General features: G+C 39.4%; 1 protein-coding gene across 2 annotated transcripts in view; it reads left to right on the plus strand.

The window, feature by feature from the left end:
* The window catches only part of CREB5 (cAMP responsive element binding protein 5), a 257,254-nt gene that overhangs the window by 65,638 nt on the left and 173,059 nt on the right, over positions 1–18,557 (plus strand). For both annotated transcript variants that reach the window (XM_014893990.2, XM_088163530.1), the window contains one exon: positions 17,791–17,963. In XM_014893990.2, coding sequence (XP_014749476.1) covers positions 17,791–17,963 — 173 coding nt within the window. The remainder of the gene's footprint in view (positions 1–17,790; positions 17,964–18,557) is intronic.

Raw genomic sequence — 18,557 nt, forward strand, 5'->3', positions numbered from 1 at the left:
GCACATAAGTTCTTATTTTGTGGATTATTGCGTGGCTGGAATCTTTTTCAGGTGCACCTCTTATATCCAAATTTCTTTTCTTTGCTTCATCCATCTCAGCCAGTTAAATGTGTATATAACTGATTTTCTGAAATGGGGCCAAAGTCCATGTACTTCAATAGCTCTTAAACATATGGTTAACTTCAAGCATGTGTGCAGGGGTTTGCTGAAGAGAGATAGTTTGCTGAATCAGGACTTCCCAACACCAAGATTTTAAATTGCAAACAATCCTTTATTTTAATGTGTTTTAAATACTGCCTCCCATGACTAAGAAAAGGTAACTATTGCAAGTTGACTCCTGCAGATGAAGAAAGTTGTACTTGGATAAACAGAAATTTAAGGGTAAACCAATTTTTTCTGACACCCTTCTGTGAGAACTATTTTTTTACTTCTTCCTAATAAATAATTTTGTAACACAAAAGGGAATAACGATCATAATTTCATGTTATGATTAAAAACTTATTTTTCTGGGGGAGATAGAAAAGGTCCACCACTTAAAAAAAAAAAAAGACATTTGTTACAGCTTCTTCTCTTCTCTTCTCTTCTCTTCTCTTCTCTTCTCTTCTCTTCTCTTCTCTTCTCTTCTCTTCTCTTCTCTTCTCTTCTCTTCTCTTCTCTTCTCTTCTCTTCTCTCTCTTTTTTCTTTTTTTTTTTTTTTGAGATTTCTGTATTTTCTAACCAAATGAAGTACTGGGATAATATATGTATGCCATCATTGACCAAATAAAGTCAGCTATCCAGTTTTCTGGGTATGTAAATCTATGTGATTTATGGAGAAAATATTTTGGAGAACAATGAAAGTGTGTATATATGTAAAAAAAATCCAAACAAACTAAAAAGGCCCAAATCAAATTAAAACAAACAACCCAAAACCCACCTGAAACCAAACCAACCCAGCCAAACCCCACCTCATAAAAAAAGCCCCGAAGAGAAAGGAAAAAACACAACAAAACAGCGCAGTTGTCTTTCTCATTCACTTACATTCCTCCATGTGCAGGGATAAACGGGATAGGGCTGCCTGCCCTGTGTTGTTGTGGTTTTCTCCATCTTGGATCACAGGTAGGGTGGGGTGGAAAGTAGATTCCACAAAGCAAATGCATCTGTTGGAAGGTGCAGGCAAGGGGAAAGAGTCAGTGAGGGTAATGTTCCTTTCAAAATCATACTTGATATGCTGTTAGTGATGGAGTGCTCAAATTGCCTTCTTGTTGACAGTTGGGAAGGGAAAAAAAGCATATTTTGCTATTGGAGTTGATACACTTAATACATTGTTTTGAAACAAAATGTTCTTCTCTTGTTTTTGTGTAAGGTGGTAAGACTTTAAAGAAATTGGGCTTTCTTCTTCTTTTCTTCCTACTTTTCAATATTCATTTCCTCACATTCCATCTTCAAACCAGCTAATCTGTATCCCCTTCTTCTTGAATAGCATTATCCTGACAACAGAGCAGTGAAAAAAGCCGAGGCTGCAGGACTTCAACAATGCCAGAGGGGCCCAGGAATAGGAATGCCCTGAAAAAAATGTGCTTCCATCCAGCTGCCCTTCATATTGTTGTCTCCCTTTCCAATTTACTAGAGAATTTCCCACTGGCTCTTGGCTCATTCCCAAATGAGAATGTAATCTTTTAAAGATTACACTGCATAATGGAGGGACAAGGAGCTCTTTATTAACTGGGATGGGGAGTCACTTGCTATTAGGCAAGGGAAGGGGATGGGATGTAGCAGTGTTTTGTGAGCTCTGCTTTCTGCCCCTTCTTGTCTTGTCAGCAACAGAATGGCAGGTTGGGAGTGGGAAACCACTGCAGCTGCAATGTAAAAAAAGAAATAATTGAATGTAGCTTATGATTATGGCAATTACTTTTATAACATGAAGGATTATGCCATAACTATTATATTGCCAACAAGATTAAATTACTAACCTAATACCACAACATGTTTTCCAGGAAAATAAAAAAAATAATTCTGCTTGTTCCAGAGTTGATGCATTCAAAGGCTATTAATGCAGTGTGAAAGAGCTGAGCAACCAAGGAACCTGCAGTGCTGTCTGTACAGACATTGTCTGGATTGGATCCCTGTCACTTCCATGAACTCTGCCAGCTAGTCACCCTCACCCTTTCTGGGATGTAAAGCAATGTGGTACTCTGGTAATTTGAAATCCTCCTTCTCCTGTCAAGCAGATAAGCTTCTGACAGTAATTGTTAATACAGTAATAATCAGAAGCTACACCTGCAATGGAGAAATTATTGAAATTTCATGAAGAGACCAATTTTGCTCATGTAAACCCACTAAACTGATTGGAAAGCTTAAACTTCAATGTATTTTCATACTGGGCTCTTCTTTTTTACTACATATTTTGAAATTATTGCTTAATACAACAGATATCCGTATGTAAAATAATTTAAGATCACCTCTAGTGTTGAGGTAATTTTTGCTGAAGTTTCTGGAATATGCAATGCGATTTTCAATGTTTTTTTTTAAAAATATTTTTTGTTCTACATGCACAACAAGGTCGTAGATGACAATTTGTCATATAGCTGGTATAGATACAGCCTCGTATGGACTGTTCATGATAGGAGTATAAGCTAAATTAATTATGCAGGAAGAGCAGTTTCCTTTTGTTCATCAGCTGGAAAATGAGTAGAAAATTTAATTTTGGAGACTTCAGAGATTTATCATGTGTTGATCATTATGAGCAAGTTAACTGGCTTCATGGAAAAGCCAGTTTTTATTCTGAAGAGAAATGCGGGTTAACAATGTAGTTCTATAAATATTTTTATTAATTTCTATTTGGTATGTGATGAATGATACCTCAAGCAGTTGATTTCATTCTTATTGTATGTACATGTCTTTTCACACCATTGTGCTCTATGAAAATACCTGTTTTTACACAAAGCTATTGGATACATTTAGAAAGACTGGACATGCATTTGTAAATCAACCTCTTCTTTTTCTGGTGAAGAACTGGAGTTATGGATAGCAAATTGAGGTCAAACAAAAGCATGTTACTGTATTGTTTCATCAGGATTAGAAACCTCTGAATGACAGTCTATATCTGATTTTATTCTTCCCCCTTCCTTCTGAATATGTGAACAGAAAAAGAAGCAAATATGATTTCATGGTGGATATTTTTGTTCTGTTGCAGACAACCAGTGCAACACACAAACTTTGTCTCAATGACTCAAACTCTTAGCTTTTTGACCTTCCTGTTCATTTGAGCTTTTAAGAGTCACTTTGGGTAAAAGATGTTCTCAGTTACCTTCTGGGTCTGAGAGCTCTGGGCACTATTAAGAAGATTTTATTGTAAGTTGGTTTCATAATTTCCTTGTCGTGTCTAACCAGATGAACAAGGTTATACCTCTATTTGACAACTACAAAACATCTTTTAGTCAGGTTAGGGTGTACTTCTATTCCCTTGGCTTGTATCATTTTAAGACCATTGTGTTTCCAGTGAAACATCCTGTATTAGTTTCCTCTGGGGGCTTTTTATTTTTGTCCCTAGTGCATTAATTCCTAGCTGGTTGAAACAGTTGCACAAGAAATCAACCTGTTTTCTTACATGTCCTATGCCCAGGGCACATTAGTAAGTCTTTGGTTGCTGCTTGCTTTCAGAAAGAAGGTCAGCGTGGGTTTATTGCACATCTGCCAGTAGTTTGCAAAACGCTGGATCCTCACAGTGACCTGTGTGCCCACCAGGCAAGTGTTACCTTTCCCAGACTGTGAGGAGGGAATCATAACCCATGGAAAGGGCCCCACCAGATGCCTGAGGGCCATGCCTCAAGCTGTCACAGGAGTTTCACCAGTTCTTGCCATTCGTTTGCTTTCCTGACCTCTTTGCATCGTGTGCTTGAGCACCTTCTTAAAAGCCAGCCTGTGGCTCAGGGCTTTAACTGCAGGCGGCACTGCAACCTGATCTGCTGGAAATGGTAAATTTCAGTGATACAGATTTGTGGGGGCTTCTCTGTGCCCCCTCACTGTTAATAGGTAATAAAACATTAACATTTCAGTGTGACGGGAGATTTTTTGGTGTGACCCTGTGTTTAACCACCGTCAAGAGACAGGTGTTAAATTTTCTAAGTCACATGAGAAGTACTGGAATACCACCTAGATACTGGTGTGTTCAGAAGGACTGGCAGTAATACTGGATGGCTTTCTTCATTTTGTTGGTGTTACAGCATAAACTAGATGGAATAGAATTTTTTTCTTTCTTTTCTACAAATATTCTAGTGGAATTATTTTCAGTGCCAAAGGGAAATTTCTGTAAGACCTTGTCATAAGCCATGTTTTTGCATTTTTCTTGTTTTCCTGCCAATCTGTAACTTCCCTGTCTTTCTAACACTTGGAAAACTTTCTGCATATTTATGTCAGTTTCTGTGTCAGCTGATGTTGAAATAGGTTTCAAAACCATTGCCAGAACCTTTATTTACCCAAATATTTAGCTTTCAGTTTAACCTGACCCTAGACTGTGCACATCTGAGTTAAAGTAGCCCAACAAATCAGCTACTTTCTGCCTCCTCTGACATGCGACTGGCTGTGTGGATACTCTTAACTTGCCCTAAATATTTTGAAGGGAGGGAAAGAAGCATGTAAAGGTCAATACTGTGGTTTACTCGAAGAACAGTAGTTTGTTACAAGCTGCTGTGACTCAATTGTTGTTGATACTCTGTTTATCATATCTCAGCTGAAAGATGCCAGGGAAGTTTCTGAGCTTTCCAGCAGTAAGAAGAAGCAGGTCTCACCAGCTTTTGTTTTCATGAAGGAGCATGGACTATAAACTGCTTGCATGAAGCATGCTATTTGCTATATGTCTGCAGAAGATCAGTGTTTGGATCCCATCTTCAAGTAATACTGTAGTGCACATAACCTCTAAATTATGAGCCTTATTTTTACATTAAATCTTTTCAGCTGGATGTATTTTTTTTTCCTCTGCTTTAAAACAACAGGTATCTTTACAATACGTGAGTATAACATAGAAAGCATTCAGCTTCCTTTCAATGATTTTGTTGCTGGATGTAGAGACACTGCACTAGCATCTAGCAAGCAAATACATTCCTGTGGTGTTTTCAAAAGCATATGAGAAACCATATGTTTTCATAGAAAAACAGCTGTTACCAAGCACAGGCTTTCTGAGATAGAGTAACACTTACTGAAAGGGCAAAGTTGGACCATGGCTTGTCTTCTAAGTTGAATAAAGCTGGCAATAACTGTCTCTTTCAATGTGCAGTGGCACTGCATGCAGATATTGCCATGTGGAATTGTAACTGGAAGGAGGGAGAGAGATTAACGTCTACAGTCTGCAGCTTGGAAGAGACAATATAAATCTCTGTCCTGCTTTGAGCTGTGAATGCCTCTGTAGGAGTTATAGTAACAGACAAATTAGCATAATGTAATTGGCTGGCAAGGTCAGCCCCTCTCCAGGAGCATTAGCAATGTTTACTGTAAGAAGAGACAGACCAAGTATTGTAGGGTAGTACATTGTCTGTCCTTTTTGAAGGAAGAATAATCATTTTGGACTCCCTACATCACAGACTTTACCATATCTTATTAAAATTCAGACTATCATATTTCTGCCTTAGAGCAAAAAACCTAATAGAACAACAAAGTATATTCTCTGCTATCACACAAATCTTCATTCTTTTTGTTTTTGCTTTGAACCACATTGAGTTTACTTTTCTCTCTCTGTTGAATAGCTTTTCTCTGGATGCTAAACTTCCATATGCATCCCTGCCAATACCTAATAAATCTTGTTGAGAGAATTAAAATTTCTGGTCTTATTACACGGGACACAGTTAGTAAATCCAGAAAAATTTATCAGCTTTCTGGTTTCGTTCTTTGAAAATGAAAACTCTGAGCAAAATTCTGGCCTAGCTCTAGCAATCCAGACTCACTGGATTCAGCTTTGCAAACCTTTTCACAGTTGTAGGTGAGAAATGTGAGATGATGTGTTTTGAAGGAGACCTTCCACTGAGTCACAAATAGCTCTGGCTTTTCAGCCTTTGTTCTCAAAAATGAAAATTTGTAGCAAGAATTTGAAATGAGTTCAAGCATTCAGTTATGAAATGTTTGGGAAATGGCTTTTAGAATATCGTACAGGGGTCACCTTGCCTTTTCTTATATAATCAACAGGAATGGTGAAGATTGTGATATTTAATACTGTGTCAGGGAATTGGCACTGTAATTTCCTAGACAGTTGGCAAAAAGGCTAAAGCATACAAAGAATCACCTTTTGAGCACTATCTTTCCTTTTGCTTAGACAGTGGGATCCAATTAATTTCCAGAGCACAGTCCATTCTGTTGTCTTCTGGTGATGAAAAAAAAACAGGTAGCATTTCCTGGACCCCACAGTAGCTATTTTTTGAGTCTTGTGTATTAAAACTGTAAGTTAGGTTGGTTTAAAATGAACAGTGTTCAAGGTTGAAGGGCAATATTGCTCTTCCTTAATGCTGACACCAAGGAGCTAGCTGCTCTTGAGAACAGGATCCTTGTGCTACTTGTGCCAGGCTGGTACTCCTGACCCTCTCCTCTGTTCTTCAGCTTCCAGGTATCACATTGCTTAGGTTGTAAACATCCCACTGACAGCCACTTTCTAGGCAAAAGCTGCTGTGTGGAGGAGAGCACCCAGAATTAACAGTTCTCCAAGTGCAGCTGGGTTATTGCTCAGGGATGCCTGCCTGCCCTCTTTCATTTATGGCTTAGCTGAAACTCCTGCCTGAATTATGTTTTGTCTCCTTGAATGAAGTTACCTATCTGGCTGGGTCACACCAGGAGGACCAATTATACAGGAGGACCAATCGTTTTTTACTTAGGAATGGAGCACTGTGGCTCCTCAGATGCAGTGAGAATTTCACCAAGACATTTCAGAAGCATGTGGTACTCTAAAGGAATGGTATGCAATTTCCCCAGGATGGCTCCACACCACATTTAATTAGTGTGACTGGAAGTGTGTACATCTGGATGATTGTCTGGTAGCATTATCAAATATAGTGCAGCTTCTTTGTTTTTCTCTCCATTTCCTCCAGTCAGTAAAGAAGCCAAGCCAAACATATCCTGCTTTTACAACTGAGAATTCACCCCCTTCATCACCACCACCACCACCATACAACCTCAGTAAGATTTTTAGCCTGGCTCTTCTGAAATGGCTTACAATTTTTAGTGCCCATATTTGGATGTACAGCCAGGAATCCTTTAATTTGATACAATTTTCTGCAGACAATGAGCTCCCCTTTTCTGAAGAATAGATCCTGCAATGCTGTCTGGACATTCTGGACTTGAGTATGCAGTCATTATTCTCTTTTACTGATTTACATGCCTTGCTCTCATGTTTACAGCTACCAAATAACTGTTCTTTTGTCTCGCAATTCTTGTAAGGGTATTTATCATGTAACTATTTTCTGTATTGGTTAAACTAACTTGATTATGGTTTCTTGTCATTTTTGTGAGTTTGAAATGCATGCTACTCTCTGTGGAGTTCTCTTACAAAAAACCCTCTTCTGCTCTGTCACTGCTGTGTTACGTTGCCTTCCTAGGTATACTGTGTTGTCTCTAAAAGCTATTCCCTTCTTGTCACTTCCAAGCACTGTGTAGCTGTTGAAGGTCTTTGTTCTGTTTTACATGTAAGGCAGAGTAATGTGAAATAATTTGACCAAAATCATGCAGTAAATCTGCAGCAGAGTGAGGAAAAGGACGGCTGTGCAGTTCCCAGTCTACCTGACCTGCAGAACATGTTTGTTCTGTCCGAGGAGTTATATTTCTGACATTTTCTTCTGTCCCTGTCTCGAGAAGTTGTATGTCCAAGCTCCAAACCAGCTTGTTTACTTGTTCTTTTTCCCATTAACAATGGCTCTTCTTCCAGAGATCTCCATCTGTGTTTAAGACCAAGTCACATGCCTTCATCAGAGGACGGTCGACTCTGCTTCTTGCAGAAGGACCACTTTTGGTTTATCTTTCTTCAAGCATATTTATTCTCTGTTGTGCTCGAGGTTCTTGTTGAGGTGAAGCAGGTGAAGAAGCAGGAAGGGCCTTTGCAAGGGTTTCACAGAGATGTTTATTTCAGCCACGCGTGAGCACAGTCCCGGAGCTCAGAGGCAAAGGCGTTGGTCTGGGGCTCTGGGTTAGGTACCTGGGGGTTCTTTAAGGGTGTGGTTAGGGCGTAGGGGCCAACAGGGAACCAGGGTGGGAGTGACAGACAGAGAGAGGGCAGGGGGCTGTCCTAAGGAACAGAACAAGGGTTGTCTTGACCTGATAGAACAGGATTTGTTATCAAAAAGAGGTAACTGAGAGGCTTCTCCTGTCTTTCTAACTGGGAGTGCCTTTCAAGGTCTCCACAATTCTCCTAGTCTTAGTTTTTTTTTTCCTGCCTATCAATTGCTGAAACCAAAGCAGAGGTGGACAAGGGCTGCTTCTCCTTAACCAGACTGCTTACCAGCTCTGAGGATTCAGAGTACACTATCTTTTAATCTTGTTCGTCTGTAGCCCTTGCTGTACTCAACAGAAGTGAACTTCCTTTAGCTAGAAGTGTATTTAACTTCTTTGTCTTCAGTGTAGACAGTCTGTTTGCCTTTCTAAACCTTAACTCTTTGAAGTCTCATGGCTACAAAGATTGTTAATTTTTGTCTGAATGCTTCCAAATTATGTACCTAATTTTATTTAAGTTCTTTCAGTTCAAGATCTAAACTAAACTAGCTCTCCTCTCCCAAAGCATCAACCTAAAATCGATTGAAGTGATTGTGGATCCTGCAAAGCTGCATGATTGCCTTTGTGGTTACTTCCGAGGAGATCTGGTGAATTTACTTGATCCTGACTTGATGTCTCAGTGTTCCTTTTATGATTTGCACAATCAAAATGATTTTCCTACCAGCTCACTTGAAAACACACTTCATTGGTTAAACCTATGATCTCTTGTTATGTTGCAAATGGTTTGTCTGGGTCTTTTTGAGGCCACCATTAGCCTTCACTCCTGGACCTTTCCCAGCCTTTTGTTTGGGTCCCCATGTAGTACTAGTCTGCCTGGCCCAACACAGCTGGCACAGTGGGTTGGGGGTAACAGAATATTTAGGAGATGCATTTTATTACCAGGGTAGCAGCATTTCCACTTGACTTCTTAGCAGAAAAGTAAAGCCTGCTGGTTTTCTGCTTGAAACTGCCTGAATAGAAAATCACTGGCTGTTTTGTTGGTATCATCCTTGCTCTCTTTACCAACTGCTCTGTCTAAAAAATGTTCTGGTCATTGAGTGCAGTCAACAGCCAGGGCTGTAACTCATGCATGATGCCAATAACTTATGCCAGTGAAATCAATGATGAGAATTTCAAAGAAGCTTTAAATAAAATACAACAAATTTAGATGCCAAAGTGCTGTCTCTGTGAATTTGCTCTTAACAGATTATAAATGGTTTGCATAATGTTGAAAAGCCTAGTGCCTTCAGTTAGCAGTATCAAAGGCTTGTTTAAAGCAATTCCTGGAGGAGTGCTGCCCTCCCCCTCCCAGCTTTCTGTTTCACGATGGATAAAAACAAAACTCCCTGCAATAAAGAAAGGAAAGCCAGGTTTGAAACTACCCTCTGACTGGCCTCCAGATCTGGCAGCTGCTTTTGGATGTCTAATTGCTTGTCCTGCAAAAGTTGACATGTACCTACTTTGAGAAGGTTCTTTGACTACCCACTTAGTATGTGCACTCTGTCTGGTTTGCAGAAATTAAATTATAGGGCTGGAAAAAACTCAGGCAGAGCTTATAATTCTGTTTCTTTGCATTTTTATATGTTTATTTAAACTTTTCTGGTTCTCTTAATTCATAGATAAGTACTAGATACAAGGAAACAGTGCAAAGTAAAGGACAAGGCACTGGGCTGGGTGAAAAGAGCCCTTGCATTGAATCCTGATATTTGGCTGAACAAATCACTCCCTTTTTCTTCTTTCCTCTTTCCTTGTTTTGTCTCAGGACTCTGAGGCTTGTGGGCAAGTGTTGTCCATCAATGTGTCTATACAGGTTTTAGCACAATAAGGCCTTGATTTCAACTAAGGCCTTTAGGAATTACACCTAGTAAGTATTCTGCAAATTTATTTTCTTCTTTTCATGTTTCCTACCAGCCTTTCTCCAGTTGAAATGCATGGCAAGCTCCCTTGTTTACAGCAATCTAATGGGACCATAATTCTGTCCCTGAGATAACATTACAGATTTAAGCCAGTTTTGCCTTAGACAAAGTTCTATGGAGAATGTATTTTCTTATAAACATGCTTTTTATAAAAGGGTTTGTTGTTTTGCATTTACTGGTGTTCCATCTGCTCTAGAGAATACATTTGAGAAAAACTAGCTCCAGCATGGCATATAATGTTTCATTAGCAGGCATAACCTTGTTTATTTGCTTTTTAAAATTGTATTTAGAAAAGGAAATCAGTTTGCACCATTGACATGCTGCCAGGTTCCTGTTTATAAATGTCACAATAGGCAACTTAGAAGAAACGAAATAGTCAGTTTATGGCTTTTGAATAAAGAATGAGAGAACTTGGTTGAGCCAGGCAGCCAGTTGTGCTCCCTCTATTTTTTAGCCTCCCAATTAGCAGGAGTTAATGTGGTGGTAGCAGTGGAAAACACCCTGAGTGACTCAAACTGGGCTTTGCACCCTTAGTGTTACTGATGTTTAGTTGAACAGAAGAAGCTCATTGTGCTATGTTGCTTTAGTGGCTATCTTGGACAAGTAATTGTGCGTGAAACAAGCAACCCTGAGGAAAAATGGGAAATATCTGTAGGAAACTTCAAGACATAAGCATGCAATCTGATGTCATCTTTTCCCATAGAGAAGCTATTTCCTTTCAAACTCTGGTGAGACCAATCTTCCAAAGTTTCCTTCTCCTTTAAAAGATGTTCCTTTACATCACTTTTTTTCCTTTGCTTTAGTAAATGTTTTATTACGAGCACCTCTGGTATACACCATATATTACTTACTGTGTACGTGAAGAAGGCTTCATGTGTTACAAGCATAGTCTGGACAGACATGCTGTAAAGGGCACGAGAAGGGTAGTGGGGGAAGAGGGGAGGGAATTGTGGAAGACAAGGGTCATCTTTCAGTATTCATTTCTACTGATAATTAGAGGGCACCACTGAATGACTGTAATTAGATCATGTCAAAAAAAAATTAAGATAAAAGACCAAAAATTCGAAGTATCCTGCATTTTGTTCATAGTATCAGAAGAGTCAGAGCATTTGCTTAAAACAGTAGCCAAAGTGGAGGACGGGCAGGGAGGCTTCTCTTGCTTGTGGAAGAAGTTCCTGGGCATTTGCCTGGGAAGGTGCAAGGAATGGACCAGAGGAGGTGACACTGCTCCCTGGGTGCCCGAGGGGCAGAGGCTGGCCTGCAGCACGAGCAGCATTACAGAGATTTTTAGCGGGGCTGCCACCCTTCAGTCAGCGGCCTTAAGAGGATTAGTAGTGCTTAAATGGGCCCTTTGGACTCTGAGTTGCAGTGGTGACTGCTAGAGCCTTGAGATGGCTTATACCTGGCTTAGCACTTCATATGTCTGTCCTGTGTCCTGTGCCACGCTGCTTAGCAGCACCGTGTAGATTAGCAGATGAGGTTTGCATCACTCAGTCTGTCTCAGAAATTCCTTCCGATAACATAGGAACAGCTATTGAAAGAAAATAGGATAAAAAGAGTATTTATGATTTTTTTTGTTTTGTTTTGTACCTCTTGAAGAGCAGCCAGCATGTCTATGTTTAAGCATAATCCATCCTAACTTAAAACAACAATGAAGTTTCCCTGCGTGTCCCAACACAGATATTTAGGATAAAATTTTGCAAAGCTCCTGCCAGCCCCAGTAGGCAAGTCTGATCTATTAATTAACAGTAATTGTCTAAGGCTCCAAAAACTGAAGGCACTTTGAAAAAAGGACAAGGGTTACTGAAGTTCATAGGTACCTTTAGAAATGTTATCTTTTTTTGTCAATAAATTCGAGTCACGGTGCTCCAAAGCTGTATTTGGGTGGCAGTTAACTCTGGTCTGTGAGCTGCTGGTGGTCACAAAGCTGTGGTAAGTCATCTGCATCTCGTCTGTGGAACCATCTTGCCTTAATTACACAATTTATGATAAGAGCACAGAGTGCTCTGTGTGAAATTCAGAGGGTTGACAGAGGTCTGTGATCCAAAAAATTGGAAACCAGTGGCTGAGACTGATAAGTACAGATTCAAAGCTTTATGATTTCAGTGAGAGCAATGTTTCCCTTCTTTCCCCATCTGCCTATCATTACTTGTCATTCTTGAGTAAGGAGTTTAATTTTTCTTTACATTTTTACCTCTTTGGAGATCAGGTTGATAACATTTGACTGAGCAGCCTTGCCTGGGGTTCAAGAAGTCAGATACACCCATGCTGTTCCTGGCCATTCAGTCTCCAGCATGTGTGGGTAGCTGGGTCCAGTCTAGGGGGAGACTTTGGATGGGGACCTTGGGGGCAGGGAAGAGTCTTTCCCCATTCTGGGATATATCATGCCTGCTGTTTCTTGTAATGTGCCATTTTTATCAGGTAGCTGTTAAGTGAGCATTTGCCGTTCTTTGAAATGTTTTGAGGAATAGATCCTTTGGCATGAGTTCTGTATTTTTATGTGTCAGCCTCACTCAGTGACTTCATACCTCTTCCTAAGTAGGGGAGTTAAATGGATTTTAGTGGTCTGCAATAAGATCTTCATAGTGCTTTGTCCTTATGCTTAATGTTACTACACAGCATTTTCCAGCAGTTTCTTTGTGTGTCCTTTTTTTTCTGCTTTAGTGCTTTTACTCATTCAAAGCTCTACAGATGTTACAGTTTAAAAAAAGAGGAAAAGGTATTGCATTTCAGTCTCCACCAAGTTTACACTCACCCATCTCTTGAATAATGGAACTTTTTCCTTTTTTTTAAAAAATTTAAATCTTGATAGTAGACTTTCTTTTTCCTATAAACCTTCAATTGCATTAGTAACATAGTTCATTTTTTATCTCTGGTTTCTTCCCTAGTTCCTCATCTGTGTTTACTGGCCTTGAGTGAGCAGTAAGCTTAGTTCTGTGCTTATAGGAGTTTAGATTTTGCATGCCAGTTACAGATGAAATAGTGTTGGTGGGCTGGTGTGAGGGTGTTTTACTTCCACATTGATCTGAATAATGAGAAAATAAATGAATTGGTGCTGCTTTTGGGGAGACTTGCTAACTTTTGTTTTGAGATTATATTTTTCTTCTGTCAGGAGAGAATTCATAGAGGCTCAGTAATTTTGATGGAGATTATATATGACTAAAATAATTTTGAAGTCTGCCATTATTTGTCACATTTAATGTATAATTTTCTTTACAACAATGCCTTCCAGGTATTTAAGCTGGCAGGTTCTTTGGTTGTGGAAGCAGTATGTGCAGTGAGTGAGTGTGTCACTGGAGGCTTCCACTCATTTGTCTTTTATATATTGTGAAGTTAGTAGCTCAGTAATCAGGCAAGACACGACTGTACTCTTCTTAAAAGTGCACATGAAACTGCCATTTAAATATGTATTGTCTTAGAATAGTTGTCCTCGTTAAAATATATTCATTGAGAGGACAGGCTGTATAAATTAAAAAGCGCTGTTGAATATTTGATTTCTCTCTATATTTTTTTTAATTTGATACTTTTTTCATGAACGATGTGAAAATATTTTAAGTTGCTGTGCAGCAAAATACAGATACATTATATTTTGCATAAAACAAAAATGTGCAAAAAGTGGTTTTGTTTGTATTTAAACTAAGTGCATTTTTATTTTAGTTTTAAATGGAAAATACCTTATGACTTGAGAATTGATATAATAGTCTGCAAACTACCTTTATGTACAATTGGTTGTAGGTTACAGCTCTATTGATCTGAAAGCTTACATAGAACAATCCTGAATAGTCTGCAGTTTGTGTAAAACTGGTATTTGCAATTTTTGGTAAGCCTCACAGTTAAAAAATAATAGTAGGAAAACAAAACCAGGCTTTAGTTCAGAAACCAGATCTTATAGTTTAAAACCACAAACAAACTCTGAAACTCAGAGTATTACAGTAGATGGTAAAGGATGGACCAGTTGTCATCATCCTTTGAGTTCAGTAGATGGTGGTTGGCTTGAGGTGGTGCTGTGTGAAATGGGTGGGTGTTTCTCTGGAAGAACCAGAGTTTAGGGGAATTGGTGACTGCCTGGGTGTATTTTGCCTGTATCTGCGTAGCTGTCATTTCTCTGCTGCGCTTGCCAACAGGGTGTGTGTTCTGCTGGAGTGATGTGTAATCCTCTCCACCAGAACATGGAAGCATGACTTCAAGAAGTTTATAAGCCTTTAGAAAAAAGAAGTGTGTTGTCTATCCAAACTTAAACGGTTGCACGTGGGAGAAAAATGCTCAAATGTTTTCTTCAAAGTCTGAATCTAAAATGGGCCATGAAATGTAACTGGGGAGAAATTAATATGATGATGGTCTGTGTGCTTTCCTCTTGCAGCTGGAAAGGTTGAGGATGAGCATGTTGATTTAAAAGTGGTTTCTGGATATGGTTTGTTGCTTTTTGGTTTATTTGTTTAAATGTTAAATACTGATGGAGAGTACTGCATGAGCACATGGGTGAGGGGAGCATTTCTGTAAAAGCTCTCCAGTGTTATAATCCTAGTTTCTGCTTCCGTGGGAGTGACTGGAAATTTCAGTGAGGATAAAACGTAGTCCTAAAGGACATAAATTCCTCTTCATATATTGGATCTTAATTAGGATTGACAAAATTAATCTTAAGAGCATGTCTTTTGTGTCTCTGCAGCTCCTGACATGTCGGGACATGTTCCCTGTGTGAACACTTAGGTTCAGTTTAATAAAATAGATAATAACGATAAGCTCTCTTCTAATGCTTAAGCACAGTAGAAAAGATACCTGAGAAAACTCTGGGTGTGTGTGGGTGTCATACTCTCTCAGAGTGTGGATGGGCCTTGGGAATGTTAAAAGCAGAGGGAGAGCTCAGTCTGTGTCATTGCTCCTGTAGACTTCTCTGAGTTGGAATGCTGGTTGCTTCACACCTAGTGTCAAACAGTTTTTACCATTGGCTTAAGAGCTGAGCTGGAGGATAATGATAAGTGGAGTCAAAGGAGATTATATTCTTGGATGCCTGGTGGAAGAGCATGAAGAACTCCTTGAAAATAGAGCTGGAAGAAACCTAACCAAACATCAAAGTAGATGTCTCCGTTTCAGCCAATGTTGCTGAATTTTTCCTCTTCCTAAAAGGGCCCAAAGTCAATTCTGCAAGGAGCTTGTTAATATCCTATCCAGATCCATTCAGAATCAGATGCAGAGCTCAACACAGCAAAACCATTTTGGGAGCTCTGAAGGCTGGGTGCATCACACGTGCAATGAGCCTAGTCTTGCTGTGCTGGTGATATAGACTCATTCTGCATGTCATGATGCATACAGCAAGATCAGATAGGCTTGGTGTCAGATCCACTGTGCATTGCCTTCCTGCTGCCTCTCAAAGCATACTTACTGTCCTTACAGTATGAACTTGCTTGGACTTCTCTGTAGATTCACAAGCATCTCACTGATGTAAATTATTCTGAGATTGCCAAATCCTTTTCTTATGAATGTCAGAGTCACGCTGAGTTTGACATTTTATTGGGAAACCTTAGGCTGTCACTTGGCAGCATGATATACGCTTGCCCAACAGCAGTGCTTACATTATTGAGAAGAATGGACATCTGAAAGCACTGACAGGTTTTCACTCTGCTTTTACTTTCCATGCATCATATACTCAGCCTACTTTTTGAAAAGATGTGGCTTATTGGAAATAGTTAAAACTTTGAAACGGTGTTGGAAGTTTATGCATGTAAGATAACAACTACAACGTCTTGTACCACTTGTCTAAGGCTTGTGATGGGTTTCCATCTGGTCCATTCCCAGGTCTTGTAGACTCATGGCACTATACAGGTTTCCTTTAGAGATCACTTGAGGAAGTGATAGTGCTAAAATATTAACTGCACATGGATAGATATTGGATCTGTTTTTGCAAAATCTGGCCATGATTAAAAAAAACAGGTTTGAATCCTGAACTAGATTTGGCTGTATTTTTTTTTTCAAACTGAACAAGCTTTTCATCAGAAACCAGTATTCTGTTGAAAAAGTGACATTTTAATAGGAATGTGGTAGGTGAGGAGAAGTTCTTTTGGAGAAGTTTTCTTATATCTAAGGTTATTGCCTGATGGTCATGACATACTACTGTGCTATTAAATATTACAGTTAAGGTCCTTGGTCTGGCCTTCTCTTGCAATTCATGCTCCTTAAGCAAGTACTTAAGTGAATAAGGAGCTTCTAGACCTGATTCATACATTATTTACTGGAAGAGGAACTCAAAGCTGGCTCCTCTTCATTCCAGGTGAGGTGGTGTAACCATTCAACTGTATATAGCACCTCTGCCTCTTTATGTGCTAATGAAGACTGGAACAGTTCCTGAAAAAGAAACAACAGATCCCTGTGTCCTCTCTGTTCTGGGAAATCATGTGAAATACATAAAATTGTGAGATAAAGAGATAACAGATAATGCCTTCAGTTGGGGTCCTCTAATTATTTGCTCTGTTTTTCCATGAGGGGTTGTTCTTTATTTGGCTCATAGTAAAATCTTTCTTTAGGTCTGGGATTCAACGTGTTGTATGCCCCTTCTGTTTTCCACATTTGATCAGAGCTCTGAGCTTCCTTTCTCACCAGCTTTATCTATCAATGTTTTGTGGTGGTTGTGTATATTTCCTAGACAAATTGACTCATAAATCAGAAATTTGAATGAAATAGAACTTTGTTTTTTAATCCTGAATATTGCAGTGGTTAAGTGCTTTGTGTGAGTCTCAGTGGCAGTGTGTGTATGAGGGGTTTTTTGGCCCCGTTTTCCTCAGCCTAGCACGAGGTGACATTGTAAAGTTTCTTTTCATCTTGTTGCTAACAATTCACACGTTGATGCCTGGTAGGAAAAATAATGCTCTCAAGGTTGCCATATTTTTCATATGTATACATTGTGGCTTATCTCTGGCTTGAGAGTTTTGTTTGTTTTTAAACGCAGGCCAAGTCAAACCCTGCGGTTTAGCAGCAGTGTGTGCTGTGTGTACAGGCAGAACAGGAGAGAAGTCTTATTCCATGGCTCCTTCCTTAGCAGTATCCTGGTCTCTCGCTGGTTGTTTGCTCAGTGGGTATGAGTTATCTGTCAACTTCTTTTTTTGTTTTTAAGAACTTTTTAAGAGCTCTGAGTTACCTGAAGCAAAGGTTATATGTGGTGAAATACAGTGTTATTCTAAGCCTCTGGGATATTTTTGCTCTACAAAATCTATGGAGGCTAATAGAAATGGCTGTTTCATGATGTGCCATGTGCTGTTTGTTACTTTGGGACTGTAAAACTTGATTTGCTTGTCAGTCTAAGCAGATGCAGTACACAGTAAACAGCCCATGCAGTAAATCAAGGTGTCCTGTGCTCATATCTTGTTCAGTTAGGAGAAATATGTGCTAAATATCCCCATTATAAATCACAAGACAGAATCACAGAAGAGTGATTAGTCAACATTGGTCTTTTTCCATTTATATTGCCCTGTGAAAGTAAATATTTATTTTTCATTTTTTTATTGTTGTTGGTTATAACAAGATCTATCGACTTGGGATTTACCAGGAGCCTGTAACTTTTCATGTTGTTGATACTTTCAGATTTCTAATAGAATTCCTGTAGAACAAAAAACCAAGATAAGACATTTATTTATTTATTTTCATTTCCTTCCATCATCTCCCATTTCCTTTATTTTTACAGAATATCTCCATGCATAACACAGTTGGAGGAGCAATGGCAGGACCTGGATCCCACCAGCTGACAAACACAAGGATGCCAAACCACGACACCAGCGTTGTGATTCAACAAGCCATGCCATCTCCACAGTCCAGTTCTGTCATTACACAAGCACCTTCCACAAATCGGCAGATCGGGTGAGTCCATTCCCATTTTCTCATTTCTCTGCTTCTCTGGCTCCTGCCCATAGGACCAGATGTTGTTCTCATGTCCTCATGGATCTTAAGGTCCAGCTGCATGCAGGACCAGATGTTGTTCTAGTGGTTTTTGAGGTTTGCATTGACCCTGTCAAGATGAGCAGCAGCTGCTGCAGACTGTGGGGAATGGCCAGGTTATTCCAGATATGGCACCTTGGTTCAAAAAGGACAGAATGCTGTAGTTACTGGAAAGTCCTGCTTTCTGCATCCAGTTTTTTAAAATCTTCTTATGATCATAGTGCATGGTTTTTTTGCAACTGCTCTGGGAAGAAAGACAAAGTGTTTGTGAAGCTGATCCTTTAACTTTTTTCAATGGGAATTGTGGGTTTTCTATGGGGTTGAGCTATTTCCTATGTCCTCTGTATAAATGAGGAATGATGGAAGACAAAAAACCATCAAGATAAATAGAGTTTGGCAGAGTGTGAACAGCTGTTCAATTTGTGATGATGGATCCATATTTATTACCATAAATTGACAGTATGGATGCTTATTGTATTGGCTTGAATGCCAATGCTAATGCTAATGTCTGGAGAA

The sequence above is a fragment of the Sturnus vulgaris genome, chromosome 1, assembly GCF_052056855.1.
Source record: "Sturnus vulgaris isolate bStuVul1 chromosome 1, bStuVul1.hap1, whole genome shotgun sequence".
Lineage (NCBI taxonomy): Eukaryota > Metazoa > Chordata > Aves > Passeriformes > Sturnidae > Sturnus > Sturnus vulgaris.